General features: G+C 48.8%; 5 protein-coding genes across 5 annotated transcripts; 3 read left to right on the top strand and 2 right to left on the bottom strand.

Moving 5' to 3' along the window:
- Nucleotides 1-3,682: 3,682 nt before the first annotated feature.
- ColSpa_02856 (peroxiredoxin-1) lies at nucleotides 3,683-4,412 on the top strand (the record flags this gene model as incomplete). The annotated part of the gene is made up of 2 exons (XM_049269068.1): nucleotides 3,683-3,789; nucleotides 3,872-4,412. The coding sequence occupies 2 exons, from the start codon at nucleotides 3,683-3,685 to the stop codon at nucleotides 4,410-4,412; spliced, it is 648 nt and encodes a 215-aa protein (XP_049125025.1).
- A 529-nt stretch (nucleotides 4,413-4,941) lies between these two features.
- On the bottom strand, nucleotides 4,942-5,416 carry ColSpa_02855 (uncharacterized protein; the record flags this gene model as incomplete). The annotated part of the gene is made up of 2 exons (XM_049269067.1): nucleotides 4,942-5,161; nucleotides 5,208-5,416. The coding sequence occupies 2 exons, from the start codon at nucleotides 5,414-5,416 to the stop codon at nucleotides 4,942-4,944; spliced, it is 429 nt and encodes a 142-aa protein (XP_049125024.1).
- A 12,032-nt stretch (nucleotides 5,417-17,448) lies between these two features.
- On the bottom strand, nucleotides 17,449-18,291 carry ColSpa_02854 (uncharacterized protein; the record flags this gene model as incomplete). Its single annotated transcript, XM_049269066.1, has 1 exon — nucleotides 17,449-18,291. One exon carries the CDS (start codon nucleotides 18,289-18,291, stop codon nucleotides 17,449-17,451), a length of 843 nt encoding a protein of 280 aa, XP_049125023.1.
- A 1,367-nt stretch (nucleotides 18,292-19,658) lies between these two features.
- On the top strand, nucleotides 19,659-20,632 carry ColSpa_02853 (uncharacterized protein; the record flags this gene model as incomplete). Its single annotated transcript, XM_049269065.1, has 2 exons — nucleotides 19,659-19,874; nucleotides 19,916-20,632. The coding sequence occupies 2 exons, from the start codon at nucleotides 19,659-19,661 to the stop codon at nucleotides 20,630-20,632; spliced, it is 933 nt and encodes a 310-aa protein (XP_049125022.1).
- Nucleotides 20,633-23,361: 2,729 nt separating this feature from the next.
- Nucleotides 23,362-24,030, top strand: ColSpa_02852 (uncharacterized protein; the record flags this gene model as incomplete). The annotated part of the gene is made up of 2 exons (XM_049269064.1): nucleotides 23,362-23,433; nucleotides 23,485-24,030. The coding sequence occupies 2 exons, from the start codon at nucleotides 23,362-23,364 to the stop codon at nucleotides 24,028-24,030; spliced, it is 618 nt and encodes a 205-aa protein (XP_049125021.1).
- Nucleotides 24,031-24,244: the final 214 nt, after the last annotated feature.

Below are 24,244 nucleotides of genomic sequence, written 5' to 3'. Positions count from 1 at the left end.
CGTTGCTCGGCGCATCAGGGTAGTCGAGTTCAATGCTTGCAGCGTAGTATGGTGGCGTTGGCTGGTATCCATACTGACCCGAAAAGTTACTCGCAGGTACTGTGGTCTGTTGGGTTATTCCAAATGCCCGGTTGTACGCGTTGATGGGTGCTTCCGGAGTAGGTCGTTGCTTTGGAGGCGGAGGAGGACCTGGAAGATTTAAGGCAAGTTTCCGGAGCTCCTGACGATTGAGTGCCACGTCGTTCAACCTTGGATTATCGTATTGATAGCTTTCTCTATCACCAATCACAATCAGCAGGAAACATCTGGAGCTTGCTCGTCGACAACATACGCTGGGCTTCCCGTTGTGCTGTATCCCGAACTAGAGTCAGGGACTTCAGCACTGTATGTCATCGGGTATTGTGGTTGGGCTGTAGGCTGCCCGATACGACGAGTTGAATCGATGTACTGGGGTAGGCCATACGTTGCCGGCTGTTGCTGAACCGGACCTGAAGACGACGACGCTGTGCTCGAACTGGCCTGGGAATCCCTCCGACTTGAGCTAGAAGTTTTGCCGCCTGAGCGAGACTTCTTGGTACCGCGTTCGCTCATGTTGGTTGTATTGGAGCTAAATATGGATTGTGGTAGATCTTTGGTAAAGTGGTTGGGTTGATTGATCATTTACTGACTCGTCTTCTAGGGGCGGGAGTCTTTAATGTTATAGTCAACCCCTCTTCTCTTGACCCAAATCTACCTTCTCTCTCCTTAGGCAACAATGCCGGGAAGACATCGAAAGGTACCACGCTACTCGGGAAGTGCTGTGCCTAAAAGCTCTTCAATTTCAGCTGCGCATCGCCTCGATCGGCGAAAGACGACTGTCCGTGCCCTTGCCAGGTCCAGCGGATACCCAGGTGTCTTCGGCCCCCACCGGTAGCATCGTACTGTTCAGTCGGGATTATGACTCCTTCGATTATGGCGCAGTGGCGAACCTAGACCGAGTTGCAGGGTGGTGGCAGTAGGCAGCTAAAGAGGTGAGCCCGCCTAAGCGTAGGATGAAAGAAGGCAGCCAGCTCGCATTGGGTCGCCATATTCTCAATTACAGATGGTTGCCCTTGAGGGACGTCGCAGCGGGGTTAGCGGCACTGTCGAAACGCTGTTAGTCCATCGGCGGAAGGCTTGGACAAGAAGGCGGCCAGACTACTAATGAGAGGGTAGGAATAGGGCGCCGGTTGTTGGCTGTGGCTGAGAGACGTGCTCAGCCTTCGTTCAAGATGAAGTGTCGGCCAAGGCTTTCTTGGCCCAATATTGACAGGTCATTGTCAGCACAGCCGCGGCGATAGGAACAAGCGCTGGGAGGTGGCCTCGGTGAGTGTGCCCTGAAAAAGCCTTGAAGACCGCCTGCTGTGGCATTGTCAAGAGAAGAAGCATTGAAGTTGGATACGGCACTTCGAGTGGCAGAAAATGGCGGAGCGAAGTTGGTGGACGAAACGGAAGGGCCACTACTTTATGTCTGGACTTCTCAAAGCAAGGCTGAAGGCGGGGTAAAACGATGCCCACACACGAGAATAATGACCGCCTGATGCGTTGTCTAGCAGACAACCAGAGTTCCTACATGGCGAGCTGCAGATTCGATGGGGAGGCCACCCCTATCTGCAGTCTCCCTACTGGGAGAACAGCAAACCTTGGGCGTTCTCAGCCGAAGATCAAACACAAAGGGCAAGAAGATAAGGAATGAGTATACCCAGGGAGTCAGGAACGATTTTTTGGGAAGGAGTTTCCCCGCCTGTTCTGTTACCCAATGCATGCTAGCACCGCTAGCAATGACCTGGGGAGGGACAGCATGCTTGCTGATCCAGCCAGCCTGACTTGGATTCAGCCCACCCACCTTTTTGACCTTGTCGCGTTCAAGACATACACATTCAACGCTTGTTACGCTTATCGCGGAAGGGATAAAAGTGTCAAGACACCTGCAACATGAGGAAGACGTGTGCATTTGCTGATGCTAGGAGAAAGCACTGCCCGGCTTCCGAGCTTCCTGGCTGCTAGGCAGATTGGAAGACACTTCACGGCGAAGGGAAGGTGGGCATTCTGCAGTGCGCTGCAGTGTGCTGCATGCTGCGCCCTTCCACTTTTGCTTCTCCCTGCAGCTTTGGCTGGTGGTGCACCACCCGAAAGGTGCCATGCCAGCGCTCTTTTACATGGGAGACATGGCACAGCTCACAAATTGCGCAGAGAAATCTGTAAAAATTGCGTAGGGGCGCAAGGGCGCGACATACCTCGGGGGCTGGGGCTGCATGAGACAGAGTTGTGTCTGATATTTACCAAGTAAGTACTTTGCGCATCCAATGGCCAGGCGCTTAGGTCGTCTGCAGCTTCCAATCATAGATTGATGGAGTCTTTGAGGGAAAATGAACAATGAAACGAGGAGTCAACTACCACGGTTGCTGGTATTGGTTGCTGGTATCAGTGAGCGACGGACCGGTCCCATCGCCATCCCACCCGCCGGGCGGGCGCCTGTTTTCAAATTTGATGCATAGTGTTTTCTGTCAACGACCTGAGAAAAAATTGCATCTAAACGTGTGACCGCTTTTCTTGCACCTTGTATTTTCGTCTGAGTAACTAGGAGAGATTTCTCAAGAGTATATAGATCCTCAAGGAAATTCTCGGCCATGGATTAGATAGCCACCGGTCAACTAGCACAGAATGCCACTGTTGAATATCTGACCGTAAACAAACACTTGCAGTAGTTCTGAGAACTCGCAGCAATTAATTCTTGAAGATTGATGAGGCTATCGAACCTTGCGATTATCATTGAGACGCTCATGAAAACACAGAAAAAGCGACTGCTCTTGTTGTACAACTTACAGAAGTCAGAAAACACCATGTTGTGGCTGGAGTACCTATCAACTGTGTCAAACGAACTAAACCTCCCATACACAAAGTTCATCATTTGTTAATCGCCAGCTGCCTCAAAGAGTCACTGACTTACATGGGTGGAGAATAGGTGAATGATGATTCGGACTTCTTGTTGGCACTCGAGTATGTTGAATCCGAATCCAAACAATGATTTTCATACTCTCAAAACGCAAAACACTTCACCAAGTCCAATGGATTTCGCCTGGCAACTACGTGCTTCTGACCAGGCATTGTAGTTTGTTATGAGATAGCTAATCTCGAAGGGCGACGCGGAAATGTGGGACAAATGGAAAAAGAAACGATCAAAGCTTTGGCCGAGTCAGATTACGTGTGGAACTCTCCAGTCAAGGAGCCAAAAGTCAATTTGGATCCATGTATGAATTTCGAGAATTGCTAGTAAAATGGTTGTCAACAGGAAAGATATCGAAAAGTTGTTCCAGCGCGGGTCATGGAACTCAATCCTAACTGGAATCTTGGCCGCTTCGCACTCGTCACGATAGTTTAACGCGACTGGTCAGCACGCGACGCGTTAAGTGGCTGTTGATGGATCACGCCATGAACAAGTCGCGATTAGCGAGATGAGAATGGAGTCATCTGTGGACCCAATAACCCGAAGAGGTATCCACAAACTCGGCATCTGAGTCGGGAGCTCGAGCTCAGTGAAACCTCCCTGTAGATAAGGAAAATTTCCGCCTCCTGGCGCAAACCGCCGTCATTGTCACCACTTCATCCACATTAGCTTGTTGCTCCACGTAATCCCGTACAAAACTCCCCGCCTCAGTTCACAATGTCTACCGCCTTCGTCCAGCGCCCTGCTCCCGCCTTCAAGGCCACTACCGTCTTCCCCGGCGGCGAGTTCAAGGACATCAACCTGTCCGACTACCTTGGTCAATGGTGAGATGTCTCTGGAGCATCGACAGACCTTACGAAAAGGCGGGCCAGGTGAGACAACAAGCTAACATCTCTATTCTTTTAGGGTCGTCCTCCTCTTCTACCCTCTTGACTTCACCTTCGTCTGCCCGACCGAGATCATCCAGTACAACGATGCGCTCCCCCGTTTCCGCGCTATCAACACCACCGTCCTGGGCATCTCGACCGACTCCCATTTCTCCCACCTGGCCTGGACCGAGAAGCCCCGCAAGCAGGGCGGTCTTGGTGATGACCTTCAGCTCCCCCTCGTCGCCGACAAGTCTCACAAGATCTCGCGCGACTATGGCGTGCTGATCGAGGAGGAGGGTGTCGCTCTGCGCGGTCTGTTCATCATCGACCCCAAGGGTATCCTTCGCCAGATCACCGTCAACGACCTGCCCGTCGGCCGCAACGTTGAGGAGACCATCCGCCTGGTTGAGGCTTTCCAGTTCACCGACGAGCACGGCGAGGTTTGCCCTGCAGGATGGCAGAACGGCAGCAAGGGCATGAAGGCTGACCCCAAGGGCAGCTTGGAGTACTTTGCTGCACAGGGAGAGACTAACGGACACGCCAACGGCAACGGCCAGAAGCGTCTTAGAGTGGACTAAATCAATTGCAAGAGAAAAAGAAACCAAAATAGATCATCCAAATGGTTGTATAGATTATAGATGTAGAAACTAGAGCTGTAGAATATCAAAGTGTTAGACACTGGCTTTCGAACGCCAATTCGGCTGGACAACTTCACAGTGGACATATCCTGCGTTGTTTCGAGCGCCTTGAACGAAAGTTAGGGCCCCGATGTGAAAGCGATATGGCGCGAAGTTGCTTATACTCAGGATTAAACCGGCATGCTTTATGGCAGCCCATCAAAGGAAATGATCATTTATTCTATTTGATATTTTAACTCTGCAACATAACGAGAAATCAGATAATCCAACAGGGTAGGATAAAACAAACCACGAAAACCCCATGAAATACAAGAACAAAATCTATCCAGTTCACAATCACAGAACGCCCAAGTAAAACCATCTATGTGTATATCCAACGAGCAACCTTGACTGTTCCTTCCCCCTTTCCCAAAAATAATTGTGCTCTCAAACATGCTGGTGTATTCCTCTATGCTGCTCTTGACCGTTTCTAGGGCTTGAATGGCTTCATCATCTGGTCGAGGCTCTTTTTGGTGGACTCCTTGTGCTTGTGGCGCCTTCTTCGAGAGCTATCGTTTGGTTCAACCTGGTATCTCTTGTGCTTCTTCTGATCCTTTACAAATTCGTTCGTGTCCTCCTCTGCTTGCTTGCGTGAAGACGAAGATGCTTTGCGAGGGTCATCGTTGTCGATACGCGGGTCTCCCTGGAAGCTGTGATGGTCAGCTCTGATATCGTGTTGGAAATTGGAACAAGTACCTTCCAGCTTCGGCTTCATAATCATTATACTGGGCTTCTCCATGGTAAAGCGAGTCTTGTAAGGGGCTCGGGTCCTGTGAGTACTGCTGGTTGGCTGCGTAGGATGGACCTGAGGACGGCAACGAAGAGTAAGGATACCAGTGGCCATCACTGGCCTCATAGTACAGTTGGCCATCGGCTCCATGTTTCAAGTTGAGGTTGGTAGACATTGCGGTCAATTCGGAGGATTGTGTTGAGTAGCGAGGTTGTTGGACAAGCGAAAAGTTAATAGGCGAGAGAATCAGTTGGTGCTTTTCTCCATCAAAGACTCTCTAGCATTTGGCGTTCATCCTTCTTTTTATAACCGCCACAAAACACGACCAGCCTATCGTGAGTCCGCGACATCCTTGAAAGTAATGTCTACCCATCAAGAACGTGATCAGAAACAACATGGATATCAACACTGTTAACGTCGAACCGATGAAGCAGGGCCACCTAACCCCATGCTAAGCATGGGAAAGTGTTGTTTACAACAAGGGGTAGTCCTGGTCTTGGGCCAGTGGTTGACGGGCCGTTTCTTCGGGTGGAAAGCGCCTCGGAGTAGTGGAGGATCCTGACCAAAAATGATAGGCTAGTTGATGAAGTGCAACGGATTCGAGCTTCGAAAGGGAGCGAAAGGGGGCTTACAGGTTGGCACTGAGCCTATGGACCCATGGCCGACAGCATCGTTTCGCGATGCACTGCCCAAGGCAGAGTCGAGTGGCAGACCGGCTGGTAACGGACCAAGTGTGACGATCATACAGACTTTCCTCTGGTTCCCAAGCTACCCTTGCTCTTGACCGGGCCCGCGCCGTTGCGCGTTCTGTGGGAGTCAGAAAGCGCGGCTTTGCGGTGAATAGTGTTGCCTTTTGGCGCAGCGTCATAGGCAACCTTCCGTCATGGCGGAATGTTTACCGACTGTGGGTCCTAGCTAAGCCACCGCTTCTTCTATGTTTCGTCATGATCAGGATCGTAGTGAAGAATCAAAAGAGCTACCGACAGAAGGATTGGGGTATAGATACCGAGTGTTCGGGCTGCGACATTTCGTTGACGCCGAGAAATCGGAGGAGTTGAGAATCGGACATGCCGATATCAAAGCTGGGAGAGATCATCAGAAGGTTGGGGGCGTTTGGGATCTAATACTTCAGAGGCCAGGATCTTGTTAGCTCTTCCTCGACAACCCATATGCTGGGCAAGAAAGCACGCCACTCTGCAGCAGGCTGGGAGCCGATCCGGGTTTTGCTTCTGTAATGGTGCGTCTTCCCTGCTTGATGCCCTTTGGTCGTCCTTGTCCGGCCTGGGAACTTCACAAAACAGCAACCCGAGTACCTTTTGATAAAGAAACCATGGACAAATAGCCTTGAAAATTTATTATTATTATCAGAGTGGCCGTGTTTGCTTTGGGGAAGGCTTTCAAGGGCCGATTGCTGGACACGATGGTGTTGCTTATACAGGCACTCTAGTTCACTGGCAGAAGTATTGCTACCGAAAATGAGAATATGCAAAATTGTATGGCGATTCGCGTAGAGAATCAAGATTGGTTCAAGAGTTAACGACGGAATGCACAGTTGCTCTTAACAGCACTAGGACCTGTGTCTCTCAACGGCAGCTGGCTGGTCTGTGGAAGAAATGGAAAGATGCCGATAACAGCACGCGACGAAACCTCACCTTGATTTCTCTACAGAGTTTAGATGACTGCAGCTCGGGATGGTGGGCTGGCTTGCACGGCGGGTCTTCGAATGGGCCGTTCTAACGCATGATACGTAAAGACTCGAAGCGCACGAGCGGGGTCTGGACGGCTGTTTGCCGGAGATCAATCTCATCTCACAATCCCAGGTCCATACCACCGGTTTTGCGTCTCCATAGGCGAGGTTCAAACTGGGATCAGGGCAGTTGACATCAGGGGAGTTGATGTAAACGCATACAGCTACAATTGTCTTTTTTCTCACATAAATAGATCCAATCCCGGTTCCCAGTTGAAAAGAACTGGCTGCGAAGAAAGTCTTAGGGCGATCGCCGTAAACATCCAACGTCTCCCAGGGTCAAATGTGGCATGCAAGGAATACATGCATCAGTCACATTTATTGAGTGTTGCGGAACCTGGTTGCAACACTGACCGGAATTGGACCCGCCCCAGCCTGCTTGTCGCCCCCCAGCTGACCACTCAGTTGTTGAAGTGTCCTCCAACAAGCGAAAATCAATGAGCCTAGTGCCATATCTTGCTTCTGAAAACTTCTCGACTGACTGAACAACAGTGGATTATCAAGACCAATTTTGGAAGCGATCAAATATACAACGTTAAATAGTTTGAACCAGGAAGTGCAAAGCAGACGACTGGCCAGGTGTTAGATGGGGCCTTAAAAGTAAACGATCGGTGGGCTCAAATTTCTTTGTTTCCATTTGCAAAGGGGTTTCATCTGTTAGCTCAGGCGAGAAGGAACACCATTCGGAACCGATAAGAAGCGTGGTGCCCACCCTATGGGACAATTTTGTTTCTGATGCAACCACAGCTTCGTGGATGGCAGCTCTCCCGACATACCAGAAACCTGCGGCTGTGGTTAAGGTACATATTAGGAAGGTGCGAACCGCAATGTAGCAGCTAGGCCATAGTATGTTCGAGAAATGACTGCGCATGATGGCAGAAACGAAGCCGGAGATTCAGCACGGATTTACCATGAATATCTTGTGTCTCAGCCTGATTCCACAGCCAGTCTCTCCACTCCACAGCCTCCTTGAGCAGACTCCATGTTCCCGGGCTGGTTCCAAGGGAACAGGTATTGGTTTGCTTGTCGCTCGGGAGAAGGGAGCCGATGGCATGGGTCGCTGGGGCAGCAGCCATCTTCCTCTCCACCTCGACTTGTTCGGCTGACCCTTTTCTATATGCAAGCCTCTTACGATTCTTCTGCACGATATCAATGAGTTCTGCTAAAATCATGACACTGTCACACACGTGCTGTCTCTAAAGTTCAATGCCGGTCCATTAGTAGGTCTTGGGGAATTTCCAGAAAGGTCTCAAAAAGAGGGTGTACTCATCTAGCCGAGCTAGCTGAGCCAGCTGTCCCATACGTAGACTCGTGGCTGATTGGCTGAAATTGCGAGATTGGTACTGACAGAGCATGTTGAGGGCGCCCCCAATCCTTTCAAAGGGCATCTGTGATGGTGGGTGAGCAAGGCACGGGGTCCGAAGCAGTGAATACTGGATGTAGATTGAATTCAATGGGATGCTTAACATCAAGTCAATCCTCGAGGCTGCGCACGTCAAACCTGGCTTTCATTGCGACGGCTGATAAAAATGGAAGAAGAATTCAGGGCACAGTTTCGTTCACTTCAACGCGTCCATTTGTGGCGGGCCAAATGGGAAAAAGGGTAGCTTCACCTAGTGGTGCGCGCTCCTCGACATGTGTTCGACCCACACAAACCCTAATCTAAAAGAGAGCAACGTCAATTAGAAGAAGATATGATTTCAATAACTTTGGAATAGGTGTCATGACAAAAACTCAATCCATCGTTCAGGTCCGTGTGGACAGGGGCTAAACACGTCTTGACGCTCTTCGGTTAGTCCAGTAAGGCTCATTCTCTGACTACTCTAGGCAGACTGAGCAGAGACCCAAACGCCACAGGCCAAGGCTAAGATATGATTCGCTTTCTGATGATTTAGGGACGATGAGAAATATTCCTCCCAAAGGAAAAGGCGAAAAGTTCTGACGAGGGATTTTACGGAAAAGTTGACGGCCAAGCCCTTCCCCCCAATCATTCAAGTTGTTCGTGATCACGATACTCAAAGGGAAGCCTTATCCAGTACTCGGGTGGTTGATTTGAGTTTGAGTCAATCAAAAGGCTCTAATGAAACGATTGTGGACTTGGGCCGTCGACGATCGTGGAAGCCTCGTCTGCTGCCTCAACCCTGGTTTGTGCCTTGAGTGGGTTATTTCTGGCGAATACTAAGGCTCTCTCAGCGCATTCTAGACAGTCGGTGCTGATGTCCGCCCTGTTTATCGGATGCCGCAGCCCAATGTGAAAGATTACACTGCACCTCCTACACTGGTCGGGCGTTAAGACGTGTCCGAAATCTTTATGAGGCGAGACAATTTAGAGGTAACGAACGTTCTCACCCCCGGTAAGGTATTACCAACATCGACGGCGGAGCGGTGAAGACAATGTCTGTTAGCTCCGTTGGTGTACATAACAGGGCTGTTGAAATACCTTGACCCAGTAACAGAATGACGTCAATAGTCAAGTAAAGCTGTCCGAGTATCCGAAAACCTCTTAAACCTTGGCCTAAGGAATAACGCAGAAATTGACAGAACAGGGATATCCGACTATACGTACGAGGCAGCTGAGTAGGGTTAGGTCTTCCCCGAGCACAGGGGTCAAGCTTCTTTGTCGGTCTTCCTCATTGTCTTGTGGAGAGGGGGTGAGAATAAACCGGAGTGCCGTGAGTTCAGACATTCTGCCAGACAAACCGTTTACTGACCGTATTACCCCAACGTATGGGGCGCATTCATTGAGGAGAAGAAGGGTGTGCTAGCGCCGGGTGCCATATTTAGTGAGCCGGCAAGCCGATGCACTTGTAAAGGACATACATGAGCCACTGTTTACAATCAACAGCAACCGTAAAGACTGTTCCCCAGCATAATAAACTTCTTGAAGGTTCCTCTACGATGGGCTGATGATGTTGATCAACGTCAATACTACGTGGTTCGAAGAAGGACGATACCAGGCTTCTTGTCAGCCCGTAGGTAATATATCAGAAAAGAAAGAAGTTGAGCTGAAACCAATTTGATAGAAGCGCATAAACCACTTCGCAGTACTTAAATACTAAAGTCTGAGGATTAGATAGTTGACTACGTCAGAGAAGCAATCAGGCAGAATGAATACATTTCTCTGTGGGAATTTCATCACTGCCAGCAACTAAATACAACCTTTGCCCCATGAGCAAACGATTACCACATATTAATCATGGACGTACGAGATCATATATCTCATGTACGAAAGCCAAGTCTTGTAGTTAGGAAGATAATCACGGAAAATACATCTTTGATTCACCCCACGTTTTAACCCAGGTACGATCGTACGACTGGGTTCTCTCAGGAAGAGAGAATCTATTCAACAAGAGGACAATAATCTCAACGACTACTAATCCCAAGTTTTGGTATGAATCTCTGGATTAATGTGGCAAACCCATTAATCAAGTGGTCCTGTCTGTTTTAATATGCGTCAAAAACCCAAGTTAATGGTCCGACCAGACTGTTTGAAAGGGGCAGGAACTGTGCCATAAACTTAGTCACACATGCGTAGAATGATCATTTGTGCATATACAACAACAACAACAACAACAACAACAGAAGGATATTTGGGAAGAACAATGTTCCCGCCGGTACGGCCTCTATAATCTTTTCAGTCGGTGGCCTAGTATGTATCAGCGAGCCCTTATATAGTTCATAAAGGGGTTAGGAAACTGGAGTTCTAATTGATATTGGTGATCTGAACAAGTACTGTAAATCAAGTCAAGACTCCGCTGGTGTATGCGAGATTGAAATCGAAGATAAATATCGAAGTACTACGTCCTATGAAGTCCAGAGGGCGAGACCACAAGTGGAAATTTGAAATTATTACAGAGTATCGGGTTCATAAGAATATGTTGGTGCACCTTAAACCCTCGGGAAAGTAACCCCCTTACTGTTCATAGTTTGCCTCCGCACCTCCCTTTAGCCTGTCTCGCTATGTAGATACTGATATGATAATATGGGTGCGAAAGCAGTTGCGTAATAAATCCTTGTCGGTAAAATCGATCAACAAAGGATATGAATCTTTATGTGTCGTCAGACTTGCCCAATCCCTTGTTTGGAGTTGCGAGCATGGGTTTAAAGGGACGAGGTGGACCGCGCTAACATAAAGTTAGTGTGCATCTTGGCCACAAAATGATTAAGGCCTCCACAATGATTGGAAACTTAAAAACTATAATTCGACTTCTATGAATAATTTGGGCCTAGTGTCATTGTTATTGACTCGACCCCCGGCCCATGGTCTGTAAGGGTGCGCAAGAGATATACATGCAGTGTTGTCAGCCTCGCATTTATACTGACGTTGGAAACTAGCACTGGTATAGAGTTACCATCAATCACATGATCTATATCCTCAGCTGCTCCATATCAGAATCCTGAGACGTTATTGTACTTCTTTCAAGGGTGCCATATGGGCTTTAGAGAAGCTGCCAGGTAACGCTCCAATGTCACTTATTAGCTCTCCCTCTCACTCCCTAACCCATAAGCCAGCTGAACAAGATGTATGTTCGCTTGAGTAATTTTCATAAAACAACGGTGGGCGACAATAACATGGGACCTTCCGGTCATCTAGAAGCGATGGATGCCTAGACTGGCGAAGTCGTTGCTAGGGTGGTTGATTGGATCCTGTGGGACTTTTTGGATAGCTTTCAACAAGGGCAATGCGTGCCTCAACCAATAGCAACGTGAGGGACTGGCTATCGGGGAAAAGAAAGGATATTTCGGCGAGTCACAGCTCCAGGGCTCGCGAAAACCGCCTCACTTTCGTGACCCCAGTTTTGGTCACATTTCGGATTGGATAACGCCTTAAAACCGGTGGAGATTCCCAAGGGATAGGGAAATCATTGGGCTACAAGACTTAAAGTTTATGGTTTCTGTCTTATTAGCTCGGAAAATGCTACGAGATTTCACAAGTTCGGCTGTGATGAAATAGGGGCGTGACGTGACCATTCATCAGTAGGGTAGAGCGCGAGTAAACATACTCACATGCCCAATGTTTCGATTATTACACTTTCAGATAAGTTAGAGATACGCTCCCTCCTTCATGACAGCACAGCCTTCATTCATGAGCGCTGAAGAACAATAACTTTCCGGCAAAGAATGCAAGGATGTTGGATAACCAAACTAGGCTGACGTACGCCTTCAGACAAATCCGAATCACTGTTCATAGCCGAGAAAGCTAAAGCAACTGTATAGATTTTCACCATACAAACATAAGGAAACAGAGAAAACTAATAAGTTCTAGTCACAAGTCTGCTAGAGTGGGTTTCCCGTTTCCTTTCGTCACGTTTCTTCTCATCGTGGTCATCGTCCTTGCGACGACGAGTTTGACCATTGTTTCGGTCATCATAACACGACATTGAGGTTCGGCCTCGTCTTCCTTTGTCACCAAAGTTTTCTTCTCTTGAAGGGCTATTTGTAAGGTTAGCACGTGGAACACTACAAGTGGTGCAGCCGGAGATACTAACCTGTCGTGTCGATGCACTTCGGTGGAATCAGAACGCGGTGATCTGCCAGGAAGATTCTTGAGGTTCAACCGCAGGTGCTCGCGACCACGATGATCCTCTGGTGGTGGAGCGGGGTAGGGGAGCTTTGCCATAGTATCAGCCCAGCCACCCATTCCCGCAAAGATTGGAGACTGGGGGAGAATTGTGGTGTACGCAGAGCTCGGCGTTGTGGTCGATGGGCTTGGCTGATAATAGAGACTTGAGGTGCTTGAAGACGTTGTCGAAAGGTCAGTACCGCCCATACTTGCTGCATAAGGGCCGTCTTGGTGAATGCTGTATGCCAAACTTGGATTGAAGATATGGACACTGTCTTGGAGTGCTTCATGTGGCGTCCTGACACGGCTGTCGTTTTGCTGACCAGGATGATCTAATTGCCGGAAGCCCTCGTCGTGCGTTGAGGAGTTGCTGGGGTAGGAGGCGGTGGTCTGTTGTGAAGGGATATGGCTATGCTGTGGGAAAGTCCATGCAGTGTACAATGTGTGCGCTGGGTCGTGCCCTTGCATAGCAGTGTCATGTGTGGGATGCGCTGACGATACTTTTGGGTTCGAAAGCATCGAGGTAACGTATGGGTGCGAAGAAGGAAAGCTTTTGGTTGAGTAATGGTAGGCAGGAGGCAGCGCAGTTGAACGGCGTCGTGTACGGTGGGTGTCCTCTGTGCGTCTCCCAGATTGATTTTTTGCGTGCTTAGGATCCATTTTGCTCGTCTGTATCTAACATGGAGCGCTAGATCGCAGGCGGATCGACTGAGAAACAAAGAGTTGAGAGGGAAGGGAGGCTTTAATGTTCATCAGGTCGATCTCAATTATCAACCATCATGCCCTGTCAGTCTTTCTACATGATTTCTTATTGTTATTTTCGATTAACCTGAGGTATCTGACTTCTACGACATAGAGTCCAAGCTTGCATCGGCATCGGGCACAATTACTCCAGCATATTCAATCTCGTCAGGCTTCAACCACCATAGAACAAGAATTATCTCCTCCTATCGTTTGGTTCAAAGAGTAAAAGCCGCTACCGCCCTGCATCCCCGTCAGCCTAATGAAGCGAAGGATGGATGCCAGCGTCCCCTGCTGCCTGGAAAAGCATGGATAGGTGGGGTGGGGTGTCGCCTTATGCTGTTTCCGTTGTCCCGACTTTCTTGAGCTCGGGGCGAGAAACGGCAATAAACGGAATCCTTCCAGTCAGTGTACCAATACGTGTGGTGAAAGCTCCTTGGGGCACTTGCTGAAGTACAGTTATTTGTTTGATGCGACGATCCGGAGTGGAACATACAACAAAACGGTAGAGTCACTCGTTTTGAAAACTTACGGTGATGTAGAAAACTACACGCATGCTGTGGCAGAAACCGGGGCCTCAGAGCCTGACGATGGGCCTTTCTGAGTTAACAGAGCCAGAAAATTCAGGGCAAGAAGCGTTACAACAGCATCACGAATTTGCCTTTGACAGGATATTTGTGGGAAATAACATGAAACCTTAGGATCCTGTTCGTAACGGCATTCTCTAACAAAACCAGCAACTTTCTATTTCTACAAGCCTTCATGTTACCACAATCCGTTATGTGTCATGACTAACGGTGCTTCGTGTTAACGAGAAAGCCAAGGAAATTGCCTCGGTCGTTGCGAACCAGCTACTCCGAGGCTGTTGGCTGCATGGAATTGCTGCCAGGTTACTGGAATGAGTGGCACTAGAAGAGTACTTCCATCCATCAAGTACGGCGACCACTAGCGTCATACGCAACCTTGAACCGACGTTTGGTATGGACCTTGGGTTCTAAGAGGTCTCATGAGCCCTTGTCAAAGACTTATAATCAAGATTCAAGGTACCTCAGGGTTGGGGCAACAGGAAAGGCTAATTTTGAAGACTTCCAAGGCTCCTAGAGGAAGCAGACCGGCTGTCTGTTGGGGCTCGAAATTTGATGCAAGTTATTTCTCCCCACAAAGAAGCCCCCAACGGCCCCCAACGGCCCCCATGCTTACTCTTACAACCTGGGAAGATGACCCGCAAAAGCTGCTACGGAGATTAGGGAAAAAATTCCTGAGTCTCTCGAAACTGAGCCAACACCGGTACCAGTAGGGACTCACGCTAATACTGGTGCGACCCTTTTTCAAAGACTGTGCAGCCGAGGGAGACTGAAGAACATCATGATTTTCAATTCTGAAGTATTTAAGACTTTGTCTATGTGTCCTTTCCACGTGGCTTTCGGTTGATTGACGTTGGGCGCGGCGATCGGCGCAGCACTGCAGCTGCTGTACAGCAGCCCATCTGCAGAGGGAAGGGACGCCTACAGTTACATTGCTCGGTCTCCATCTCATCGGCGATCTAGTTCAACAAGTAGGCGGGGTATGACTGTACTTTCATGGTCGACAACGGTTTCAGGCAGCTCGAGCTAGAAAAAAGCCAAGGCGGCGTCTCCGAGTTGGCATATATGAGCTCCAAACGCCTGACTTGAGAGGCTCAGCGCGTAAACGTGTCGTCATCAAGTTGGTTGACAACCTCTTGAGGGTTCAAACGGACATTAGGTATGGCCAAATGACCATGCAATGAAAGCGAGCAAGGCTGGCTTGGAGTCCGAAAACAAGCGAGAGGAATTCCGGCAGTGTAGGTAGGAAAAGAGACGGCCCAAAGGCCGAGGTAACCAAGACGCTAAAACCTTCTGATAAAGGTGTAAATTTTGCAGTTAATGTGCTAAGAGGACGCTATCAGCCCTGAATAGACCAGAAAGCCTCGCACATATTAAGTGAGCAACTGGTGCGAATGAAGTACAGGATATATTCAGAAGAATAACCCTTGTAGGTGATTGCATTTAGGCGATGATATAATACGGTTTTGAATCCGAATTATAGCAATAAAGATTCCTGATCTTTCTATCAGAAACATGTACTTGCGTGGATCGGAGGAAAAGAGAAGCGAGCCGGTTGCGTTACAGATGCAAAGTCAAGTTGAATGATGTTTATTTTCTTGCACTACTGTGTGTTGGTTATGCTACATCTCAATTGAAACAAGTAGAATAATCACTGATGGCCACCGCTTTCACCCTATAACCTCGAGCTGATCGAGTCTAATCTCGTTTTGTTTGGAAACGACACGAACCTCCATCGCATGCTGCCCCAGTTGAACAGGTCCTCTGCCATTCAAGCAGACACAGTTTTCAATGGTACTTCAGGTATGCATTTTTAACACGGAACAGGTTATAAAGGCTAAGCTCACCAAGCCTCTCAGAAGGGAACATGTGCCTTTGTCCAGGGTGTTGGTTTTGTTCACTATGGACACTCGTAAGGCGACTACGGCTCTAGCATGCAGAAGAGAACTGGTTCCTAGATCTCGGGCTTGAGAGACGTTTTTGCATCCAGTCAATCCCTGTTCTTCCCATGAATAGGCTTCCGAGGGGTCTGGTCTTCTTCGTAGTAGAAACGTCCGGACCCGTCTCATTAGGCATTAAAGTTTAACGACAGGATCCAGAAACCATGGCTACTGGACCTGAAAACCGTGGTATTACTCAACCGTTTGTAATGAGTTTTGGCGAAGCTTCTTCAGTGATACAATTAGAAACCACGCGAAGATTAATGCAATATTGGCGGTCCATATTGCGTACAATGAGTGACCGGATTACATTTCCGTTAGTAACATCGGAAGTGCTGAAGTATTCCAGTTCATAATAGCTTGCTTGAAAGTCTGCAATTAAGTCCGCGGTATCGACGAATTGTAAATATAACATATCTTGGACGTAGAGGGAATTTTATAACCAGTTGGCAACCCATTAATGTGAGCAGAAAAACATACCACATCTGTCTCGCATAGGTATGATTTTGAAGCCATTATACAGCAACTATCTAGGCCGGTTCAAGGTTCAAAAGGGACCATAGCCTTCAGTGTATCTACATCGGGCCAGCTTTCAACAAGCCGTTCATTGCAAGACCAAACTTGCGAGGAGAAATTTTAATTTGGCGCTTTCATAAGGTGGTTTATCCTTGTGAAATTCAAGGAAATTCTTATCCCAAGACACGATGCAACGTCTCATCATAAAGGAACCCGCGCACTTTAGGAAGGTTGTAGAAATCGAAATTAATTACCTAGCTACTTGGATCCTCGAGGCTGTCTATAGCTCCCATGCTAATTCTTGTAATTCTTTGCATAAGAAAACTCGAAAACATCTCCAGGGCTAAGTGCCTTCACGCGGCTACTTCTGATATCGCTTCTGTTTAGAATCTGTTGGTACAACGGCGCAAAGTCTTTGGAGGTTGTCATTTCAAAGCGTGCAAAGGGTTGGCTATCTTTTTCCACTTCGAAATGGACACAATAGGCAAGGTAGACCTCATTGAAGCGAATGTTCGTCTTCTCATTCTCGCGAGCAGCCGCGATGGCAAAGCTCAACAGAGCGCCTTGTGTTACAGCTGGGGCTACAACATATTCGACCAGATGACGGTAATGAAAAGTTCCCCTATATTGATCTGCGTTAGATTTATATACCTTCAGAGCCTCGGAGTAATGGACATGGTCAATACATAAATGAGATCGGCCTCGGACACGACTAGGGACTCTGCTCGTACTATGCCGGATGCCGTTGCGCTGGAGTTCGACTTAGTCCCGCACTAAGTGAATTAGAGCTTCTCATGTACCAAGTATTCTCTGTTCAGAATACCGAAACACACGAAGAAAAATAAATAACAGATTTCTTACATAAACCTTAAACTCATAAGACCAGTGATCATAGCCTTTTTATGCAAAGGGATTTTGACATTCGAGACTACTGTGAGAGGAAGGAAGGAGCAGAGAAGGTCCGATGCAAGATAACAAGCTATAGTCATAGTCAGCAACATGACATAGGCGACCTCGAGATAATGAACAGAAAAACTATGATAGATATTACAGTCCTCGATCGGTAATGCGTCAACATCAACTTTGCAGGCGAAAGGTCCAAAGAGCAACCGGTGTTCATATTTCATCATCCTCATCGTCGCTATCACCTTCTACCTCGTCGCTACCTTTTTCGTTTCCACCGTTGTCCTCTTCAGTGTCTGGGGGCAGCTGACTTATGAGGCCGATGAGAATCGAGTCAAGTCCCTTCTTGAGCTGCAAGTTGGATGTCGCCTCAATACGCTGCTTCAACTCGCCGATCCTGGCCTGAAGCTCCACTTTGTTTCTCTCATCCGCGTCCACTTCACTAGCTTCGACGTCGCTAACCTCATCCAGCTCATCTCGCTCAATCCCCTTGCCAAAGGCTTCTTCGAAAGCATCAGCCATACCGGGGTCTTTGATGGCAAACACCACATCTTCAATCCCGTCCCATGTCTCCTTGTTGCCCCTCTTCTTTCCTTTCGTGTCGTTCCTCGGGACAAGGGTCTTTCTCCACGCTTTCGCAACCTCGGCTACCGGATTCCCATAAGCGCCACAGCCCCATGCGCCGAGGATAATCTTCTTAATACCCTTAATTTGGCAAACCCGTAAAACCACTTTCATCTTCTCCAAGATGAGCTGGCGGTCTTTCTCATGTACGTAGTAGCTGAATCCCGACGTCTCATCTCGCTCGGTTTCGGGGTTCCGCAGCATGGCGGCGCTGATGCAGTCAACGAACCACCGATCCTTCTTCTCCAGCACTTCGCTGGAATCCTCGTCTCTGAATACCAAAACGTCTGATGTATAGATAGCCCCGAGTTCCGGTAGACGGTAGTATTCGTCTTTAAGAGATGGAAGCAGCGTGGTGCGCATGCATAGAGATTCTTCTTGGCTGCTGGCTCCATTGACGAAGCCACCGCCTGGTGTGAGTGGAGAGGCCATGTTGAGGATGGCCACTCGCGTCTCTTTGTTGCTCAGGTCCGCCGGTCTGTCTGGAATTGACATCCCAGCTACCATTGAGTGAGCAGCCGTCAGAGTATCCGCCACTTGAAGCCGGATGCGAGGCAGCGAACCATTGTGAGAGGCATCGCCAGTCCCCTGGTTTGAAGGTGTGGGTTGTTTTGTCGTGGGTTTTGGCTCGACGATAAGCTCAGCAGTATCGACTCCGCGACGAGCTCGTGGATGTGTAGGGAGCAACGATGGTATGAGTTGATTGAGGGTGACTTTAGCCTTCTTGGCGCGCGCAGCCTTACGAAACGCCGCTGGCGGCTGTCCAACCGATGGTTGAGTTCTCCCCATTGTGTAGGGAATTTCGGAGTTTGCGCACGAAAAGGAAGCGAGACTGCTGGTGGTGGCACTCAAGTTTCAAGAGTTGCAATACCTTTGAGCACCTCGTTCGGCTTTATGTGGCGATCCTATGAGGTGGGGCGAAAGGACACCCTGATGGCCAAACACCGCAACGGGCTGGGACAAATAGTTGTCTACTACGCTGTTGCACTGGAAGCTTTCTTCTCATTCATCTTTCACTTCATAAGCTGTTATGTGAGGGGATTTCACGATGACGTCCATTGAAGGCAAAATCGCCCACCTAAATTTCTAGAGGATAGTCTCGACAGATGGCGACAGCTGGCAATATCAGAACCTTGCTGGCTTTCTGCTCCAGCCTGCCCAGGATTGATGGAGTAAGACCAAGACACGGCTTGCATGAGATATTAGGCGGTGATTGATTGTTTTTTTCCGGCTCTTTTTCAGGGGAACTGAACCTCTCTTCGGATCAAAATTCCAGAATCTTTCGTTTGCGATTACAACGCTCCTCCCGTTATAGCATATGAGCGTCGTTCAGCTTAGGCCACCCAGGTTGAGAGGTGAAGTCACCGGACCCACACAAGCCACATTCTCGAAATGGCCTCGGCGTTCATTCAATCTCAGCAACTCTCATCCAACTTCACCCAGCTCGTCGCTCAAACGTCATCGTCAGGTGTCAGCTTCGAACCGACCCAGTTCATTCTCACGATAGCCGGTCTCTCGCTTACTATGGCGTCCCTCACGGAACCCCGGCGCGTCGCCGAAATCATGCTCTCATGGCTGGGACTCGAACTTGTCTCCCTAATCGAACTCCAAACACTCTGGGCCGGCTACGGACATATCTGCGCCATCACCGCAAAAGTTTCTGACACAGATGGGCAAGTTACCTCAACCAGAACATCGCCCACGATTTTGCAACAAGCAGACGGCACATACCATCTCATCATCAAACTCATCTCACCGCCTCGCGCTAAGGGGGAGGAGACGAGGGCCACCTTCGCAAGATGTTGAGCTACGAGGTGGAGCAGTACTTCTATCAAGAGATTGCGCCGCGTTTGGCGGATGATGTCGCGGTCGCAAAGTGTCTCGCCTCCACTCTAGATATGAAAGGTAAATCACGGGCGGAGGAGTTGCAGGGGCTCACAGCGACTATCATCACCGACCTGCGGCCGCAGTTTCCTGTCGCGGGAGAGAAGAGGCTGGTCCTCAACCGCCGCCAAGTGCATGCTGCGTTGGATTGGTTGGCAAAGTATCACAGCAGCTCTTGGGCCTCGTTGCCGGACGATCTAGGCAGGTTCGTGTTGCCCCGCTTGAGGAAGCGGAAAGGAGAGCGGCTGGCAATGGAGCCGCCGAGCCCAAGCTCTGGCTGAACGGTGGTTACACATACCTCACCACGCGAAGGAAGGAATACGGATCGCTGTGTAGGGACGAGTATTCGGAATGGTCATCCGCCTTTTGCGATCCTGTCGAAGGCTCATCATCTTCAATTGCTGAGCTGGTGGCCGAGTTCCTCACCCCCTCTGGTAGGTCCTTCGAGACCTACATTCACGGCGATATCAAGTCTGAGAACCTCTTCACGACTCAGGCCGGCGATAAAGTAGCATTCTTTGACTTTCAGTACGCCGGGCTGGGAGTCGGTGGCTGTGACCTTGCGAAACTGTTCACCTGCTCAGTCCCTGTGGAGATGCTGACGCACCACGAAGATATTCCTGATCAGTTGCCAATGGACAAGGGCGAGAGAACACTGCTGGAACTGTATCGGGACACGCTTCTCAACCAGAAGCCACCAGGAAAAGGCCCTGCGGACTATGACTGGGTCACGTTTGTGCGGCATTGGGAAACTGCTCTTGTTGACTGGTGTCGGTTTCAGGCGTCTTGGGGATTCTGGGGAAACACGGAGTGGCTTGAAGCCAGAGTGCGGCATATTCTTGCTGACAATGGTTGGAGGAACTGGTTGAAGAAGGAAGTACAGATATGATGGTCCTCAAATCTTCACACAGAACCTTCAATGTTGATAAACCTAGACATAGAAAAGTTGACCAAGCTCTTTTGAAGCTAGTCTGGCACACTTAACATCCAAGTGCGAGCAACCTTCCTTGGGCGTAAATTCGCGCATCTTGCACTGAAGCAAGTTGGTTGGTGCACGAGTCCAACACCGTCTATCATTCAGATAAACCATGAAACCGGTTTCTCATTGACCAATTACTCCTAGATTAACTCTATTTCAACTTTAAATTAAATGGGGCAGTTAAGTCCACGCAGGTGATTCGCAATTGACCGCCTATGCAATTTACATATATTATTGAGCATACATTATAAGTCTTCTCTTAAATGGTAACGTCGGCTCTCCCAAATATTATGCCCTTTATCACCTATTCCCATACCCTGTGGGTTCAGAAAATAATGAAACAAGCAATGAAGGCCTGGGATACGTCCCTTCGCAACTTCCACCAGAAGTTCAGACATACGCCACTTTGCCCCTTCTATAATCTTCATGGTATTTACATTTGGAGTCGACGTAACTATGTTCATCATTCTCAAAAACCACTCGTTAGGATATGGACGCGATAGGGACCCAGAAGTATGGGTACGATACCACGCAGTATGTTATCAAAAGGCTAGCCTCTTCAAAAGGCATGGTCAAACCTGTCCACGTACCCACTGGGTCGTGGAACATGGAGACTCCCATTGAACCGGTCCGAAACGAATTCCCTGATCGGCTCAAATTTCCTGCATGTGTGAACAACGTCGCTCTTCACATATCCATGGCCATATCCAGGGAAGTATTTGATTGGCGTAACGGCCGTACTGCCCCAGCACATGATGGATTGACGAATGTGGTTGATACAATGCTCTAAGCAGCTGTTAGCATCTCGTGCCTGGTGCTTCACCACGATAATGATCTTACCAGTGTGAACCTCCCCATGAAGCGGTATCTCAGGGTAAACATCTCGATGCAGAGCTTGTCGGATTTGATTGAGACAATGAAGCTGATGGAACATATCAAAACCTCCTGTCCATCCACTCTTGTCGTGATCCCAGTAGGTCATATAGTCCTCGCCCCATAGATTCTTTGCCTCCTCCTCCGATATGGAGAAATACCTTCCCCAGAGCAGACGAGTCCAAGCATCGTCAATTTCTTCAGATGGGGTTCCAACATAGACTTTTTCGTCGGCACCAGCAACAAGGACTTCGTGGCCGTCTGCCTCAAAGTCAACTGGGGTCCCAAACCTGACTTGTTCTAATTGGATGCGTTCGAAGGGCACTGGGCGTCATTGTCAGCTCTGTTATTCTCATCACACTCTTTGATAGCACTTACGCAAAGTATCTTCCTTAAACCCACTCTCGTATGTATAAGGGGGGAAAATTCTTAAGCGGAGTTCCATTGCCCACAAGGTGCAAATGACACCAGATGCAAAGAGACCGAATCCAAACAAGATGGTGACAAGAGTTGAATGCTGTGATTGAGAGCTGTGTTGCTTTCGACTAGAAATCAAGTGCGCCTGGACATCTTCCAAGCCACTGCTGACAGGGTGGTATTTTAGCAGGGACATGACACTGTTGTAGGGCTGGCAATTTAAAAGATGGAAAACAAAGAGTAGAAACTAGAGATAGAGATATATGAAGCGCAATGAGAAGATGCTGCCATAGCTAGTGTTGCGAACGATTTTGGAGACGTTGAAATATAGACCATAAGAGGCTTGCGGTCTTGATCTCGTGACATCAGATACGTAAAATGAACTCGCTTTGAGACAAATGTGCAATCATTTTCATCTATTTGAAACGTATAGTTGCTTTTGTAGTTGTTTCAGAAGTAGAGTAATTCCATGGCTCCTCGGCTCTCTCATGACCTGGTATGTAATTCTGGGTATGAGTTTGAACTAGGTCGAAGAACTGTACCAAGCTCCACAAGGGCTTTTGTCACTTTGCTATAAACCCTGCGATTGATATAGCTAGGTGGCAGTCTTACGACTGGATAATTGGCTCATTTCCCCTAGATTCAAACCTTAGCTTTGTATGATCGACGTTCTCGTCGCAGCATCACAAAGCTTGTTTGCCTTTATGCACTGACCCCGTGTCAACGTCAGCTCCCAGCGTCTGGGGAAAGTCGAGTCATAAACAGTTCCTACCCAGCTGTTCTCCGCCAATCGATTTCTTCATCCATAGTCGCTGTTCAAGATCACACCATGCACATAATACTGGTTGATTATGTTAGGAGCATGTTTGAAGCTGTTCAACGATCCTGGGGCGCCTATATTCGCACATCCACCGATTCTCCGATTGGCGACGCCGTTCCTTTATTTTGGGCCCCCTCGTGGCAGATTATCACGGGTGATTGACCAAGTCCAGACCTTGGAGCTGATCAGAAGGTGTATCATTCTTGGCACTTTAACGAATCGGCAGTGTCTATCCGGCACAAGTCGTTTTGCCCGTCACCTGTAGCTCTATCCTGTAGAACACGTAGGCCTGCATGTCTACTCTCAAAGGCTGGCGATATAGAAATACAAGTATATATAGTCAATGAGGCTCCAGTCCAATGGTCCTGATAATTTTATCACTGGAATCAACTAACCAGCACACTCTTCTCTTCCTTCTGCCGAACGTTCCTACTTCGCTTCTGCGGGTCAGACTCATCATATCTTCTGTGAAGATATCTTGTTTTAACTCGTTGTCCCACTTTCACTAGATCCAACCTCTGTTTTCAAAATGAAGTTCACCTCGGTGTCCGCTGTTACCATTTTGGCGGCTATTTCCGCTGTGCAAGCTGCGCCACTTAGTGTAAGTACTATTTCCCAGCACGAAAACAGCTCTGCTCTAACAGTTCACCAGGTCCACTCTTCTGCCGTGGCTGTTGACCTTCTTCCTCGCAACGGGATTTCTGCCCTCAGCAAGAAGGGTGAGACAGTCGGCGATTTCGAAGCCGAGGAAGAGAAGAAGGCCAAGGCTCTCGAGGCCCAAGGAGTCCCGGAAGATCGCCGACTTAAAGCCCGTGCCAAAGCCGAGACCGTTGGTGAGATATTGGCAGAGGAAGAAAAGGAATTCCAAGAAGAGGATATTCCAGAGGACCGCAAGCTCAAAGCCCGCACCAAAACTGAGACTGTCGGCGAGGTCTGGGCCGAAGAGGAAAAGAAGACTCAGGAGGAAGGTCTTCTTGAGGACCGCAAACTAAAGATCCGTACTGTCTGCGGCCAAGTCGACTTCAGCGGCGGAAAGCCTGTCCAACTCGAGGACCGAGAGCTGTGCCATGGTCAGGAGATCGATCCTACGCCTGCCAAATTTGCTGACCTGGAGGATCGCGCTGTATCGAAAGAAGCCAAGGATGAACTTGATAGAATCCGAGCTGGGATTGCCACTGAGCCGAGGCTCGAGGACTAGATGCCGGAAATATATATTCGATGACCGGAAGATGAGGTTAGGAGCCTTGGAAACTGCGAAATATAGAAAGGAGTAGTCGGATGTACCATGGGAAGTACGATGATGGAGGTCCAAAACGGCTGATGTACATGCCGTGGGATCCGAAAGAAATTTATCTGCCACATTTATGTTAGTCAAGATCTCGGCAGGTGATTCTCTCGCTATGAGACTTCAG

The sequence above is a fragment of the Colletotrichum spaethianum genome (genome assembly GCF_022836535.1).
Source record: "Colletotrichum spaethianum MAFF 239500 DNA, contig05, whole genome shotgun sequence".
In the NCBI taxonomy this organism is placed as follows: domain Eukaryota; kingdom Fungi; phylum Ascomycota; class Sordariomycetes; order Glomerellales; family Glomerellaceae; genus Colletotrichum; species Colletotrichum spaethianum.
The sequence above is the reverse complement of the archived record's forward strand: the minus strand, read 5'-3'. Positions and strand labels throughout refer to the sequence as shown.